We start from the raw sequence: 17,061 nt of genomic DNA on the forward strand, positions 1-17,061 counted from the left end.
TACTTTAGGGCTGCCTGAATTCCAGTAAGCTTGACACAGACTCTATCCACTGGGGCATTTATTTAATAAGCAGGCTGATGACAGTTGTCACCTCCAGAAGCCTGGGCAATCGATACCAGCTATAGCGCACTGCCTACTGCATCTTTTAATAGCTTCAGAGGTAGACCATGGTGACCTTTGCAGTCTCTTTATATGGTAGTTTTTGTACATTGCAATTCAGATCTCCTCTTTTCCCAAGTACTTCCAGTATTTTCTCATAAATGTTCTTGTGGAGTTCCATAGCTAGCCCTTCACTCACCCCTGTCGAGGGTGACCTTAACTGGTCTCCACGGCAGCACCGTGACTTGTCCAGAATGGGGACTAGCCCAGGTAGACTCAGGAGCACGAGTGATCCCCAGATGGCATTCCAGCTCCCGGCCTGGCCTGAGCACGGGGGAGGGATGGACGTCTGGCCCCTGCTCCGGGGGAGGAGTACACACTCACACCCAGTTACCCCCAGTTCACAGAGCCCAAGTAGCCGTTAGGAGGGCTGTCTCCCCCTCCCCCCTCATGGCTTTCCCGAGCTACTCATTCTAGAGCTTTCCTGTTCTCCTCCTCAGGAAAGTGTTCCTCTCCACCCCGGGTCTCTTCCCTGCAGCAGACAGCTGGTCGTGGTGCTTGTCCGCTGTTTGGGAGGCCCTGTGCTTGAGAGCCTGTCTTCATGGAGCCCTGTCTTTGCACGTCCCCCACCGTGGGCCTTTGTTGGTGGCTGTGGCCTACCTGGTACAGGTCCGTAGGCCCTTATCTGAAGCTCTTGTGGGTAGATGTTTTGGAATTCACAGGTTTCTGTATTTTAGAAAGGTGATTTGGTATACAGTTGGTGCACATATGTGTAATACAGTGACATCACCTATGTTTGATGTGGTACACACATACGATTGAACATACCCAGGGGATGGGGCAGTGCTCTGGAACCAGACTCGTTAATATTGCCTTATTAAAAGGTATGAATGTTTATACAAAACGGGATAAATGAAGATTATAGTCTCCTATCAGCTCAGATCCGGTCAGACTGCCAAATGAAGTTGCCGTAAACTTAAAAGAAAAAATCTTTTGTTTTAGGGCTTTCTGCTCTTGGGGACTGTGTACCTAGAATTGTATCTAGTGGTACAAAGAAAATGCCCCCAAATGTCCTTCCTGTGGGGAGAGAAGGTGCCCTGGGGTGGCCTTTTCTCAGCCCAGAGGCTGCCCCACGGTGAGCTCCCCACTTGTGAAGAGGAGAGTGCACTGACCCCTGAGCCCTGCCCGGCCCTGAGTGAGATGGAGGACAGTGGAGGGCCCGCGGGGCCTGGTGGTCAGGAGGTGGCCAAGGGGGAAGCTCCTCAGAGCCATTCCCATCTGTGCAGGGGAGGAACAGAGTAGAGACAGTGGGTCTGTGCTATGCCTTCCAGAAAGACCTGGAATCGGCCAGGGGCGGGGCATCCTGGGAGCCGCTCTGACCTCCCGAGCCGGACTTTGCTGCTCTCCTCTGCCCAGGGCCCGCAGCATGGTCTGAACGTGAGGAGATGGCCTGGGTACAGTTTGGAAGGGGGCAGCTGGTACGGTCAGTGCACAGACGGTGATGCCCCAGAAAAGAAGGGGGCGCCTAAGCCTGGAAGGAACGGCCTGTGGGGGGGGGCACGAGGGATGGGGACAAACTCACATGGGGACAAAGGCAGTCCCACAGGCAGTGACGTCGTTTCTGCTGCTGGCTCTGGCCGGACGTGGAGTCGGGGAGCAGAAGTGGCCCTGGGAGTTGGCATTGCCACATGCTGCCGCTGACCATCCAGAACCAGGGTCCTGTGGCGTCTCCCTGTCAGCACAGCCTGTGTTCCTGTTGCAGATCTGCCGCCGCCTTAACGGGGTCCGGTTCACCAGCTGCAAGAGCGCCAAGGACCGCACGGCCATGTCAGTGACGCTGGAGCAGTGCCTGATCCTGCAGCACGAGCACGGCATGGCCCCGCAGGTGTTCACCCAGGCGCTGGAGTGCATGCGCAGGTGAGTCCCGCTGTCCAGGCCGCCTGCCCCGCCTACCCCGGGCTCCGTGTAAACTGCAGATGAGCCAGTCCCGCCGGGGCGCCCCCGGCCCAGGTTCCTTGACTCCCGCCGGCATATGCTCTGGTTTGACTTTGGAAAATTCACTGACGTCTGCCAAGTCAAACTGTCGGTGGTCTCAAATTGAGACCGTGTTCCCTTTTAAGTCAGAGGGACAAGAGAGCTAGCAGTCTCTGTGAGCGGGTGCCCTTGGGGCAAGCTGAGGAGTCAGGACGTTGCCCAGGGAAGTCCAGTGTGGCCACGTGCGAGTCGTTGGGCACGTGGCTGGCCCTCAGCCCCCTGCCTTGCCGCGGGTGGGAAGGAGGGCCAGAGCTTCCTCAGCAGTCACCTGCTGTTTCCCACCATGCCTATTAGCTCCTTTCAAACTTGAGTGAAGAAAATGCGTCTGCAGGTTGCACTGGTTTGCTCTGCTTCTTCTCTAGCCGTCGACACAGTTTGCTTTTCTTAGCAAAGTGTCAAATGAGTGTCTTATGGTAACAGCAGCAGCCCCCCCACCTGTCCGTGTGCCGTGGCGACCTCACCCTAATGATGTTCTGGTTCTGAGGCAGCAGGCGTGTTTGCAGAATGAAACCCGGGACTAAAAACTGTCTACTGTCGATCGATGCCTTGTTTCAAGCACTGCTGGGGAGCACCTTACCTCACATACCAAAAGAAAGGATAAGAAACCTGGTTTTCCCGTCTCCTTCAATGTAGCCACCAATGCTGTCAAAGTCTCGTTTCCAACGGTCACTCCTACTGAATGTTCTGTATCATTTGTCCTCTCACCAAATTCTTTAAAGTGTTCAATTCTCTTATCCTTTCTGTATGTTTCTGCCGTTTGACCTTCTCATAATAACCCACAAAAGTGATGCCTGAGCTCCTGCCTCTTGATAATAGCATTTGGTAGGAATGGAAGTGTGTTGTCCCTGTTTTGTCTTTTCCACATTCATCCAACCCCCCTCCGTGACCTCGGGGCTTCTATTTATGCACGTACGGAAAGTTCACCACCCTCCCTGGGCTGAGCCTCAGGGAAGCCATGGAGACTCTCGAGACCCCTGCCCAGGCACCCTTAGTCAAGCCTGTCCTCACGGCCTGTCCTTCAGGCTCGGTGTTCCTGACGCCACGAGGGTGGCAGGGCCTGGGCTTCCAGACACGCACGTCTGCACCCTGTGAGCGGCGAGGTGCTGGGAGGGACCACCTTGGTGAGATGCAGGCCCCTGCTAGAGAAGAAACATGAGAAATGGAAGTGGGGGAGGATTCCTGTAGTTGTCGGAGCAAGGGTTAGGATCAGGTCCACTGAATAGACCAGGCCCTGCCTGAGTCAGGTGTACAGTGGATGTGTAGACAGCTATCCAGTCCTGGCTTCTGGAACAAATTCGATGAGAACAACGATTCATTTTGACTGCATCCGAGCACAGAGGTCTCGGGAGACTGGGGAGAATGGGGCTTCTTAGAAAGACACAGGGTGGCCGCATCTGCTGGCCTGTGGCCCGCCTTGGGGCTGTGTGGGCAGTACCCGCACGTACACAGATCAACTGCTATGGCTTTCAGCACACACCACTGGATCACCTAAGAAAGTAATATTCCTTGTAGCAAAATTTAAAAATGTGGATAAGCCCCTCCACCAGCTGTTCTCACACCCCCACCTCCGAATCCTCCACATTCCTCCTGTTGACAAGCAGCCGTGCTCATGTTTGGAGCCTACTCTTGCAGATGTAGACACGTACATACAAGCGCACAGGCGTGACTGTGGTTAATACACACACGGGGTCGCCAGTCCCTGATTAATGCACAAAACACGTGTGCAAGCAAATGCAGCTCTCTGTGCAGTTATGCCTGGTGTTTTAGCCTACTTTTTTCATTTAACGGTCTTGTGAGCATTTTTTCGGGTTACAGTTTTTTTTTTTTTTTAAGTTTTTATTTATTTGAGAGAGAGAATAGAGAGAGAGAGCATGGGAGGGGAGAGGGCCAGAGGGAGAAGCAGACTCCCTGCTGAGCAGGGAGCCCGATGTGGGACTCGATCCCGGGACTCCAGGATCATGACCTGAGCCGAAGGCAGTCGCTTAACCAACTGAGCCACCCAGGCGCCCTCGGGTTACAGTTTTGAGCACACTGTAATGATCCAGTTTGCTGCCATTGAATATCTAAGCCGAAGGTGGTTTTCAGCACCTCAGACCAGGGGGTAGTGAATCCCCTTATTTATGCTCCTGGCCACATCTGCCGCACTGATCCCTTAGGTTAAAAATATACGCCTCCCTAAGGTTTTTAATACAAATCCTCACAGTCCCAGCCCCTGTCCTGAGCGCCTGCTCTGTCCACCCTCCGGGTGCTGTTGCGCCTGTCACGCATTTGGAGCGCTTCCGAGTCTGTAAAGTCGGTGTTGCTTTCCTGTGTCACAGGTGAGGACCCCGCGGTCCTGAGTAGGGAAGGACCTTCCTCCCTGGGCCTCCCTCTGCCTCTCTAAACCTCCCCCCTCCACCTCCAATTATGGAAGCCTTTTTAAAGTGTCCTATTTAGGTTTTTCTGAATTTTCTAAAATCTCTGCACTAAACACGTAATCTTACTTACTAATCATGTCAGATATTATTACACAAGAACCAAGCTGGATCATGGCCCCCCCTGCACCTGCCCCCGGGGACCCAGTAGCTCCAGCAGCCAGGGCTCTGTGCTCTCCGCCGCCTGTCTGCCTGCCCACGTTGCAGCCCAGGCCGTTACCGAGTGTGGTTTTAAGGTGATTTTCTGGATTCTCCCCTGTGGGGAACACACGCTTCTGTCCATAGACAGCAAGCCTGAGGTGGATGGGTCACTAGCCAGGATTTCTGGCTGTAGCGTGGCCAGGACCTATGGCGCAGCCGGGAGCCCTAAGGAGGCAGCAGAAAATACTGGGCCATGCCTTGAGTGGAGGAATGCAGTTTGGTTCTCTTGCTTTCTCGCTTGCATCTTACCAACTGGAAGAGTAGAGCATGCAGGCAAGGGTGCAGGGCGGAGAGAGGGGGGTGGCGTAAGGGGGCAAAGCTGACACTCGGGCTGTGTTTCTCCCCGAGGCCCAGGATGAGCAGTGGCCAGGGATGTGCTAGCAAATGTTTAACAACCAGCTCCCCGCCTCCACCACCACCAAAAAAAGCCCTGATCTATAGTGTTCGCCAGTTTCTGTAGCATAAATACTCCCACTGGGGCTTATTTCCAGCTACCGGTGTGACATCACGGAACACGGAGTTGTGAAGAGTTGTGTACGCTCGGCTCCTGCAAGCCTTTGGGGCCAGTGCCAGCTCACTGCTCGTGGTGCCTCTCTGTCCCCGATTCGGGGGCTGAAACACAGAGTGGGCCTTCCTAAGTAGCCACAGTGACACCCCCCCCCCCCGCCCCCAGAGACTGCCCTGGCTGGGAATGTGTCCCCGGTCTAAATGGCACATCCCGGCAGGACCACTCCAGGGCTTCCAAGTTCCTCTGGGAAAGCCCAGGAGAACTCTGCTTGAGCAAGGACCCCATGCTACTCATGTCTAGGTGGATCCTCAGAGGCCCTGTGTCATGTCCCAGCATCTCTGCTTCTGTGTCACTGTTGCCACTTTGGTGGATGTTCGTAGAGGATGTGGCTCCAGAGCCATTGCACTTTGGTATATATTCTGGGGCACCAAAAGGGAAAACCCCCAAATTTCCGACGTGAGCTCGGTTGGATTCTGTGGTTGGGGATCACCCTGTAGAACAGTAACTTGAACGTTTGGGGACATGAGCAGCTCATGCTCTGCCACTGCTCAACCTGACAGCCAGGGCGAGTCTGGGGAGGGCTCTACCTCTGACTGAGACTTGAGGTAAATGGTCGTTGTTTGAATGGTTCATCAAGAGGCAGCTTTGGCAAAGTCGGTCGCTCCGCCCCCCGCTCAGGCATCTGTGAGAAGGTCAAACACCTACCCCCCCCAATGGTTCTTCATGTTCAGCTTGCTTCTTGAAACCCATGTCTTGGCAGCATGTGAGAGCATGGCGGGGCAGCATGGAGTTGTGCTTGGCCAGCCGAGAGAGCGCGAACATGGAAAACCATTTAGTCAACCTACATGTGTTTGTTTTCGGTAGACAACAGTATTTTTTTCTTATTTTCACTTCTCTTTCTCTCCTTTCTTCTTGTGACTGTGCTGGTTTTGATTTGGTATCCCTTCCACACCCTTTTCTGCACATCATCTTTTCTTTCTGTTGTGGCTCCATCCCATTTTTTGGTTTGTTTTAAATCTTACCGTTTGGTTCTCCTCTTTTTTCCATACTTTTGATACATCCATTGCATGTGTTTCTCTCTCTCTCTCTCTCTCTCTTTTTTTCTTTATTTCCTTTGCCTTTTTCTTTTCCTTTCTCCCAAACTTTTTCCTTTTCACAGCATTGGAACACGGGAGGTAGTCACCCAGAAGAACTTGAGCGGCCTGGTGCCCATCCGAGACTTAAGACTAGATCCCAGCCTCCTCTGTTCCATCCCTTTGTTAGCCCTGAGCCCCAATTTACTGATTGTGTGGCTCTTCCTGAGCATAGCATACCTGGTGACCAAATTGCGTTGCAAATGAGTACCATTGCGAAAAATCAGTACTAAGTCACAAGAAAAACAAAAGTGCCAGAATATGTCCAGCCACCTGTGTACCTAACTGGACAGAAGGAATGTGTCAGAGCGTGGTCTGCCAAGAAATATTTCATGCCTTACAGTTTGACGTTCTGTTGTTCTGAACTGTAAATACCTGCCAAATTATTTCACCGAGAGGACTCGTGCGTTTAAATTCCATCGAGTTTTCAGTGCTTGTAACATGTTCTTACAGTGCCCTGTCGCTGCGTTGTTTAGCTGGCCTGGAGTTGTTACCAAATCTCTCACCTTCTGATGTAAAACTATTTATTACCTGTATATCTCCTGTGCCCTGTTTCCGAGAGAAGGGGATTCTGTCTGAAGAGAATTTGTATATTTGATACTATTCTTTCATGTACTGCTAACCTTTCCTTTCCTTTTGAAGAGAAGCAAAAAGGATAGATAGATGCTTAATAACCGGCTCATCTAGATCAGCCTATTTAATAGGACATGTACTTTCTGCTTTCATTTCAAAGCGTAGTCCCTGAACTCAGAGTAGCAAACACTTTGCAGAATCATAACATTCCTCGCTTGTGTTTTTGATTTCCAGTTTGAGACGACACAAAGCTGTGACCGCAGTTGCCCATTGTACCAAGTCAGGCACATTAAAATAACATACTGCATGTGACTTTTGATTTACTCTTTGAAATCTTTAAGGATCACTAAACTGGTTACAGGAATTAGTGCATATAGGAACAAAAGGCTGTTAAATACATTTATTTTTCATGAAGCAGTATTTTTCATTTTAAAAAATCAAATGCGGTTAATGATAATTTTGAAAATCAAAAAAAAAAAAAAAAGATCCCAAAACGGAGGCCTAACCTTTGGGCACTTGTGGCAGATGGAACTGTGAGAGAGAAGGCGTTGCTTGGGTTTGTGCTATTAGCACTCTTCATGTAACATGGAAATGCCCAGAAAACGAGGTGGTTCATAACCTTAACTTTCACATTTGGCAGAAGAGTAATTGAATGTATGTAAAGGTAACAGAATAAATTAGGGGGAAATTCCATGGATTTTGTATAAGAAATACTCAGTGGCTTCTCTGTTTTCCAGCCCAAACTATGCCATACTTCTGTTTTTGACCGCCAGCTGGTTCCCCATACACTGGATTTTACGAAAGTGGATTTCTTTTTACTAGTCTAGAAAAATCGGAGTGAATTTAGAGAAGCTGTCTTTTCCAGAAATTTTACTCCCATGCATACACACAGACCAAGTCCACCACAAAATCTGCCCCCTCCCTTCCCTTCCCCAAGATGTCCAGAACTTACTCTGGGACTTACCTGGTTTGGCATCAGTTCTGAGTCCTCATTCTAGGAATGGTAGAAGCAGTTAGCAATGAATAACAAATGCCAGACTGAGGCTTTAAATTCTAAGACTGTCCTTCTCACACCCCTGGGAGGCCCTTCTTTCCTAGACCCCCTGAGCACTGCAGGAGCCTTAGGGCAGGGTTCCTACCTGTAGTTCGGGAAGCCAGTCTTCTCACGAGTGCCATATAGCCACTCTGTCTTTTCTAGAACAACTGAGGTGGCCGTACTGGGGCATAGCCCCTGACACTCTTCAGTAGGGAGTCTCACCGGATGCCAAGGGACAGGTGGTGTTGTTAAGTTGTAGCAACACAACACTAGTCACTGTCTGATCCGTGATTCTTTGAGAGGGATGTTCACCTCCTGCCTCCTTCAGATTGAGGTGCATGCATCAGCGCTCCAAGATTTGAAAGAGAAAGTCGAGTCCGCAGGCCCTTTCAGCTCCCATTCCACAGCTTCCCAGTCCCTGCCCTGGTTCAAGTGCTCCTGATGCCTCACGGGGGTGACACGTGCCTGTGCCCACCTCCGGGCCTGGCCGAGACTATGCACCCATGAGGGAGGCCCTTCTGACTACCGATAGCACCCACTCCGCTCCCCGGGCCTGTGGGTGTTCCTGTGCCACTCCCCAGAGACTCCTCCCCGGATGCGCCCCCTGTCCCAGCAAAGGGAGGCCATGGCCAGCGAGAGAGGCCCCTCTGAGCCTGCTCCTCACTGCCAGGATGCCAGCTAGGCCTTCCTGCCCTGTGGAGGTTGGAAAGGAGAGAAGATAAGGTTCTTTGTTTTTCTCTTCAGGGGCTGAGCCAAAAGGCCATACATTCTAGCTGTCTCCGGTCATGAGGGCTAGCACAAGAAAGAAGGCCAGGAGATCGGCCTAGGCTCTGAATTGTTGTTGCCGTCTTTCTTCGGAACGTCTGAGGAAAGAGACTCATTGTGCTCGCCCTTTGTGCTGAGTTTTAGCAACACTAAGGCTTTCTACTTAGGAAATCAGACTAAATATGTATCTGAAAATCTTTCCTGCTTTAGTGAGAAATAAGCTGGATGAAACAAACACGGGAAGATGATTCACAAGAGGGGAGTCTGGTATTTGGTGATGGTTTTCAGGCTGCTTCTGAGGTGATGCTAGCACCGGGAGGGACGTTGTCAGTGGCCGCCAACACTCGATACTCAGTAACACTAGACCCCAGTGCGTCCAGACGAGTTCCAAAGGAGAAGATCCACACCAGAAAGGGAGAACCAGAGGAGTCCCCAAAATTAGTTGTCATCTGGGTTTCCATTCTAAATTCTCATTCAAAAAAAGGATGTCCTTGAAAAGAAAGCATTTATCTACAGAATACAAAATAATGGTGGAGCTTTGAAATCGTTAAATCCCACTTTCTAAAATCTATCCAAGACCTTTTCAGTGTGTGCTATTGGCACCTAAGAACTGTACAGCCCATGTGATGGATGAAAGCGTTCTACCTTAGGGACAGAAGGCTGGCCCCTGCAGCAGGAAAGGCCAGTTAGCACGGACACCTTCTCCCCTCTGCAGACTTCAGTCTCACGTGCTGGCACCCGAGCTTGTGCAAGCAAGTCATGACAGGGTCGGTGTGCCATCAGCCTCAGCAGTCAGGTTTTGTAAATTCACAACATTTGAGGGAAAGTAAATACAATTTGCTTTAAAAATTAAAATTGCATTTAAAGGGTAATCTTGATTACAATTCCATGTATCTCATATTCATCCAGTTAAACCAGTAATTAGTTTCTTTAATATATGTAAATAAAAGATAATGCCAAAGTTGATAAATTCTTCTTCTTTGCTCCTCAAAGCAGTTTGGCATTTACTACTGATAGGTGTCCATTTCTATATAAATAGAGAAGCCATATCTGAAATAGTTTGATAATGTGAGAACTTCCAAAGATTAAATAAGACTAACTGTGCATAGGAACCTAGAGCTTCTGCTTTAAATGGAATTATATTTTTATCTGATTACTGGATGTTAGACAAACATGATCATTCTTTACTCTAGGGGCTTCCTGCTCACATGGCCTAGGCGCGCTCAGTTCAGATGACACACGTCTCGCTGAGGGCTTGAGGCTCTGGTGACAAGAAAGCATAGCTGAGTTACTAAATTACTTAATAACAAGCAGGTGGATACTTTTCTAAAATACCTGAGCTTATCTTTTGAATAAAATTACTCTTACCAAAAATATTTTACATGTTCTTGATAATGAGACTGTCCTTTTCACTTAAGCAATTGCCACTGATATTTTTTTAAAATGCATGACATAATGGTCTTCATACAATTTGAAATATTTTTTTTAAATCACTATTTCTTGGTAACTCCAAATTTTACATCTCATAATGGGGATTTTTGTACTAAATTTGATAACTAGTCGATTTAATTGCTAGTCTAAGAATAATATAAAAATGTAAAGTTCTTCTGTGCTTATAGGAAGTCATTTATATTTAGAACCGCTTTTGCCTGTTAATTTGATGTCTACAGCAGAACATTTCCCAGAGAACTCCCCTGTTGCTCTCACTTGGGAATGTGAAGCCTGCCTGATGGCTCATCCTCCTGTTCAGCATTTGCTGTGCCCACTGGGTTGCCATGACAACCCTCCATCTAAGACAGTTGGGGATGATGCTGGGAGCGGGTTCTCTAGGGAAGGGCACCTGTGGGCTCTCCCTGGCTTAGTGGTGTGCCTGTGAGAGGTGACCACAATGAGGACAGCCCACGTGGAGAAGGCTGCCATGAGGAGATCTCAGTGGGATCACTCCTTCATGACACTTCTAGCCCTGATAGCTGTGCAGACCCAGCGTGCCACCATTGCATGGGCTCACTGATAGCTTTGCACCCAGGACACCCAGGGCTCACTGATAGCTTTGCACCCACTGTCTCCTCCGTGGGGATGGCATGTTAGAGCAGCCTTCTCAGCCAGATGGCTTTGCTACATACCAAATTCTGCAAGGAAAATGAGCATTTTGAATTTGAGGTGATTAATAGCCATTGCTAATATAGAAAAATGCAGCTCTTGAAAAGCTTTGGTAAGAGTAGCACCATTTCTCAATGTTCCATTTAATTTGCGATGTAACAACGTTTGAACCGCTAGTTATGATAGAATCCTCAAATTACTTGACATGACACACATGAAAACCATTCACTTAAAAACAAAAGTTTGCTTCTGCTTAGACACAGCGCTGCCTCTGGAAATGCCAGACTCGCAGTCCCATCCAGCATGTGTCCATGTCTGTGCTTCTTAGTTGCCTTCCTCGTTCAGAAGCCTGCCATCTTGCGTGCATATTGTTGTAAATGAGTCCCGCACCCATTTGAATTAATCAACATTTTTTTTAATGCTATGAAAATAATCAATTCATTTCATCTTAGTTTAAGTCTTTTCTTTTTTCCTTTTTTACTGCTGTCATTTCTTGTGCTTGTTTTTTTCCCCAGTGAGGGTTGTCGAAGAGAAAATACAATGAAGAATGTTGGAAGTCGCAAATATGCATTTAATTCCCTGCAGCTGAAGGCTTTCCCCAAGCATTACAGGCCTCCCGAAGGGACTTACGGAAAAGTTGAAACATGAACACATGGTTCCTCTAATTAGCTGTTACATACTAAATGTGGGTACCCTGTAGTGTCATATTTGAATTCTTCAAGAAGACCTGAAGGATTGGTTTTTATTTTTGTGTTTAAAGAAAAAATTCACTAAAAAGTCTATGGAGCATGTTTTCCACTGGAATCAGTAGGAGGTAATGTTTGGCTCAATAGTGTGGATCGTAGCAACTGCCCATTTAAATAGCCTCAGCCATAACCACACAGATATCATCGATAGTTACCTGTATGAATCAAGCTAGATATGTCTGAAATGCTAAAAGACTTTTTTAAAATGCCCACTTAGGCAGCTGCACACCTAATGTATTTTTCTACTGAGTAACTCAAAATTGAGCATTGAATTACAGTCTACTTTTAAAACCTCTGAATGTAAAACAGTAAATAATATATTGAATTATTGGATCCTGGGCAGGCCAGTAGATGTTAAATGTTAACTCAAGTTTTGGGGGAAGAAGGTAGCTCTAGCTCGTGCAGTGACAGCAAGTGGTTCCGACGAACTGTCCTACCTGTGACAGCACAGGGGAAATCAGAAGGTGAAGTAAAGGTTGCTAAATCAGCCCGAGGTAAGACTTCACTAGAAGGTGGTACCTGCACAGCGGCCCACACAGTGGGGTCCCCCTCTGCCCCTGATGCGTCGTAGAACAGGGTGTGTGCTGGAGAATGTGAGGCCAGCAGTCCCGTGCTCTTCAGCTCGTGGCTGGTCCTGCCCCTGGGGCACGCCTCCCCTCCTCCCCTGGGTGTTGAGTTCTGTCTCTCCAGGACCCCCACACCTGAGGCGTCTGCTGCCTCTCAGACAACTCGGGGCGGGGTGGGGGTTATACGTGTAGGTGCTGCAAGCCTAACTATTTTCAGAACATATGTGCTTTTGTGGGTTTCCCAATTTATCATCTTCTAGAAGACGGTGCAATCATGTTGGATTGTCTGATGAAGGTTTCTCTTAGGTTTGCAGCACTTGTTACTGTCCTCTTCACATTCTGTTCTGTAAGATGACTATTGAGAAAGTTGAATTTATCTCCTACAGTGAGAGTTTGAAAGGGATTACTAGGCCATAAAACTTAGGAATTTCATAGAAAATTATGTCCAGTCATCTATTATAAGATGATAATGATGAGTTTTATCTGCACATAGCAGAGATTTTTCTTAGTTTATACGTTTATCAGTTCTGTTTATCATGATTATTGTGTTTACATGTTACTTAAAAGGCTGTAAAAGAAATCTGTGTGGCACATATCCATGATGCTGATCCCAATGATTTGTGAACCTGTAGGAAATTTCCTCGGTCTAAAATTTGAGGTATTATTCGTGGGCTCCTTTAGACATGCTGCTTGGAAATGTGTTAACACACTTGGGCTGCTGAGGCACGGGCAAGGCCACCCAGTGGCAGGGACCCAGAGGGGTAGGCGTGCAGGTGAGGGTGGAACTGGATGGAAGACCTTCCAGACCCTTCCTGCGCAGAGCCTGCTTCTCCTGGGCGCCCGTTGGTCGGGTGTGAGCGGATGCGGAGGACGCACCAGGGAGCGATGGTGGCTGCTCACACCTGTCCTACAGCTGGCTCTCTGTGGAGGGTGCAGGCAGAGACACTCCTGTCCCCCAACCCTGCCGCAGAGGCGGCAGCAGCTGGCATCACATTCTCCTGTGTCGGTCCCTGTTCAAAGACAGTTTCCAGGATGGCTGATTTTCTCACCCCTCCTCCGTTTCATTTAAGTTATTTCTCTAGTGTCTACCTAGTTCCCCATCTTTTCTCGTTTTAACATCACTACCTTTAAAGAATTCTCTTATCTTTTTAAATGTTACCCATATTGTTTCCAGAATTTTTTTTTTGTCTGAAGAGCATTAAGTACCCACATTTATCAAAAGGGAATATAGCAAACGTTGAGTCATCTGTTAGCAATTTTGCATGTGGCACCTTTATGTGAATTATTTTTCCAACTTTGGCTTCCTGTTAAGGATCACCGTTAAAACTCTAAGACTTGGCTAATGGTGCAGAAACTGTTGAGGTTTCAGTATTCCGTGTGAGCACTACTCCGGGCTGCCGCGGGAGAGCGTGCGGCAAGCCTCGCGGCGGCGTCACACCCCTCCCCCCCACGCTTGTGGCGCCGCGCCCTCCCCACGCTCACGGCGCCAGGGCACGCCCCCCGTCACGGCGGCCGGGGCTCCTCAGGGGAGCCGGGAGCTCTGAGTCTTCAGCTGCACAGGGAAAGCCGTTTTACAGGTTACCGTAAAACAGATTCCGTCCAGCGTTCCTGAGAAGGCCCCTCATTTAAAAAGAAACGTTGAAACCTACTGAAAACGTGGGATGTGATGTGGATTCTAAGCACCTGCAGCACAGTTGCCTTTGGTTTCCTTGAAAAATGTACAGATATTGTATAATACAGTTTTGTCCCTCCGCAGTTGTATTTGCCAAGCTTAGTGAATTAAAGTACTTTTATTTATTTGTTTTGGGTGGGCAGTATTAATATATATAAACACATAGTTACTGTTTTATATATTCTAAGCTCATTCAAAGCCATGTATGCTGTAAATGTGCTAGTCTTTAGAATGACAAATAATAAATAACTGACAAGAACATTAAACTGGGTGTTGCCTGATTCATTGCGTTACGGTTAGGAGGACTCGTTTTATGGCTGCATCTGACCGGGCCATCATTAATGGGCATTGCATCGAGCACGCGGGTGTTTGTAAGCGTGAGACCATGACGCACTTCTGTTTTATAACCTTGTTTTCTCTTAATTGGAAGCAGAGGGGCAATAGGGGGTGGGATTAAGAGCATGGACTTCAGCTTCAGACAGACCTAGCTCCCAATCCTGTTCTGCCACTCACTGGCTGATGACCCTGAACGTGTTGCTTGCCCTCTCTGAGCCTCCGTTTTCTCGTGGGCGAAGCATGGATGCGATAATCGTACGTTCTTTGCAAGGCGGCTGTGAGGTGCCTTGGCATTAAGTGTTCATAAGTGTTAGCTGTTGTTCCCTTCCCACGTCCATAGATACGTATCACGTCTTCTCGGTGGGTTGCCTGGTTATCTGTTGTGTGATTTGCTAAAATGTAGTTCCATTAATGGTTTGGTTGTACATTATAACCAGGACTGCATCTTGTACCTTTGCACCTTTTTCTCTGCACATATGCCCAATGATTGCCCTCAGATGAATTCCTGGCAGCGGACATTTACAATTAAAGATAACTTAAAATTTTAAACATTTTAGAATTTTTAGTATTACCAATGTGCTCCCAGAAAATTAAGCTACCACCTATGAGGTTCCTTTTTCCCTTTATTCTCAATTTCCGTTTCTTTGATGACTGTGAAAATTGAACATCTTTTATATTTTTGCTGATATTTCTACTTTTGTGACTTCATTGGAGTGTTGGTCTTTTCACATGAACTGTTTCTAATATATAGTATGTTAACTCATCTGTCATAAGTTGCAGTTTTTTAAAAACCTACTTGTCAGTTGTCTTTGGTTTTGTTTAGAGAGTAGAGAGAAGTTTTAGTTTTTATGTCATTAAATATGCTTGTCTTTTTCTTGTTGGTGCTTGTTCTGAAATCAAGTCCTGGCTCACCACTGACGGTGACAGGGCACCCCGTGCCTTGTCCGTGAGATGGATGTGGTGCTGTGCACTCAATGAGGGACTGCACTAGCCTGTGCCACCCTGGGTAGAAAGCCCCCTCCCCATTGCTAAGATCTGGCAAATGGGAAATAACTTTGTCTTATTTTTATTACAGCTGTCACTCCCCAAGCTATGACAGATTCCTGAGAGCATATGATCAGAATATCCACATTTCACATTCCGCCGTGGACCCCTTTTATGCCTCAGCACTATCTTTGTGATGATCCTTCCTGCACCAGGCTCCTGGTGGGCCTTTTCGGCCAGTCCAGGCAGGTCTGAATTCAAATACAGACCTCTGTGGTATTTTCACCCTCTGTTGTATCATTTAATGACAAAAAAAGCTGGGACAAGTTAGGATAGGAAACTTGCTTGTGATTCCACACCTAGGAAGACGATGTCCGTATCACAGAGATGAATTTAGAAAAACAGCACTTCCCTCTATCTTCGCCCTTGCTGCTCCCCCCTCCCTTGGCTTCCGTGGCCTCAGTCTGTCTCCTGGTTGTCCTGGCCCCCAATCATCCCTCCCTGATTTGCTTGTTGTCCTCCACCCACCGCTAACGTTGCGGTGTTCCCCAGGGTTCTGTCCGTAACTTTCCCGTCTCATTTCAAATGCTCTTCCTGAGAAGTCTTAATCATCCCTATGGAATAAATTGCCGCTTATTTGCTAATGACTCCCCAAGTTTCTAGGTCCACCCAGGACTCTATGTGGGCCCATATCTATCTGCACATCTGGCCACCTCCCAGTCATTCTACTTGAGTGTCTACTTTGGGGTCTCACAGCATAGTGACAACAAAGTCATGCTTTCTCTCCAAGCTGGCTGACCCATCCCCTGATGACACCACCTTCCACCCAGTGGTCATCTTCTCCGTTCTGCTCCACATCCCATGAGCTACTAAGATCTGCATCTCTTCATTGCCCCTTGGACCTATCCCATAATTCCACCACCACGCCCACAGCCCTGGCCCACGTCCCGTCTCCCCGATCTGGACCAGCAGCTCTCAGCCTTCTCACTGCTCCTTCAAGGCCCGTCTCAGGCCTGCCCTCCTCTGTGGTGATTTCTCTCCACAGAATGAGTTGGTCCCTTAAAAAAAAGTTTTTTTCCTCGTTCCATTGTGAATGTAACTATTACATTGTATGTCTCCTGCCTGTCATGTGACTTTTTACTTTGTCCAGCATGTTATTTTGTGTTCACAATGGCAAATGTAATGCCTGTCACTCAGCAATGTTTACTGAATAAAAAGATAACTGTTTGGGTGGTGGGGCGGGGGGGGGTGTTCAATTGAAATTTTTCCTATCTCACCGCTAGACCATGTTGCTTTTGTCTCTCTATATAATCCATCATTCTAAATAACGACAAGGAGCCAGATCTAACAGGCTCAAAGGAGAGAGCAAGCAAGAGCAGCGGAGTGTGGCAAACACCAGGACAGTGGTTTTCTTTTGGGGATGAGCAGCAGGGTCTCTGAGGATTCACAGCGGGGTCACACAAGGTCCTGTTGATCTGGATGGTAGCTACATGATGATTCATTCTATAGTTATTTGTTAACATTATATACCCTGTGCACTTTTCTATATGTCATATTTAACAATAAAAATTAAATGTTAACCCATCATTATTCAATAAACAATCTGAAAAGAGAATTAAGAATACAACTCCATTTACAATAGTATAAAAAAGAATAACATACTTGGAATTAATCCAGTCAAGGAGAAAAGTCTTACACACTGAAAACTACAAAATGTTGTGGAAAGAAGACACCAATAAATGGAAAGACATCCATGTGAATGGACTGAAAGACTGTATTGTTAAGATGCCAATACTATCCAAAGTAATGTACAGATTCAGTGTACTCCCTATCAAAATTCCAATGGTGTCTTTTGCGGAGATAGGGAAATCTATCCTAAAAATCATCTGGAATC

At 47.7% G+C, this 17,061-nt stretch overlaps 1 protein-coding gene across 10 annotated transcripts in view; it reads left to right on the forward strand.

The window, feature by feature from the left end:
• INPP4A (inositol polyphosphate-4-phosphatase type I A) overlaps nucleotides 1-14,113 on the forward strand; it is a 130,520-nt gene extending 116,407 nt beyond the window's left edge. For 6 of the 10 annotated variants that reach the window (XM_073897818.1, XM_073897824.1, XM_073897822.1 and 3 more), the window contains 2 exons: nucleotides 1,862-2,016; nucleotides 6,416-14,113. In XM_073897818.1, coding sequence (XP_073753919.1) covers nucleotides 1,862-2,016; nucleotides 6,416-6,596 — 336 coding nt within the window. In that variant the 3' untranslated portion in view covers nucleotides 6,597-14,113. The remainder of the gene's footprint in view (nucleotides 1-1,861; nucleotides 2,017-6,415) is intronic. The other 4 variants (XM_073897823.1, XM_073897826.1, XM_025868969.2 and 1 more) reach the window with 1 other exon arrangement.
• The last annotated feature ends 2,948 nt before the right edge of the window (nucleotides 14,114-17,061 follow it).

Source organism: Callorhinus ursinus, unplaced genomic scaffold, assembly GCF_003265705.2.
Source record: "Callorhinus ursinus isolate GAN/ISIS: 27379988/994484 unplaced genomic scaffold, GSC_fseal_2.0 scaffold10, whole genome shotgun sequence".
In the NCBI taxonomy this organism is placed as follows: domain Eukaryota; kingdom Metazoa; phylum Chordata; class Mammalia; order Carnivora; family Otariidae; genus Callorhinus; species Callorhinus ursinus.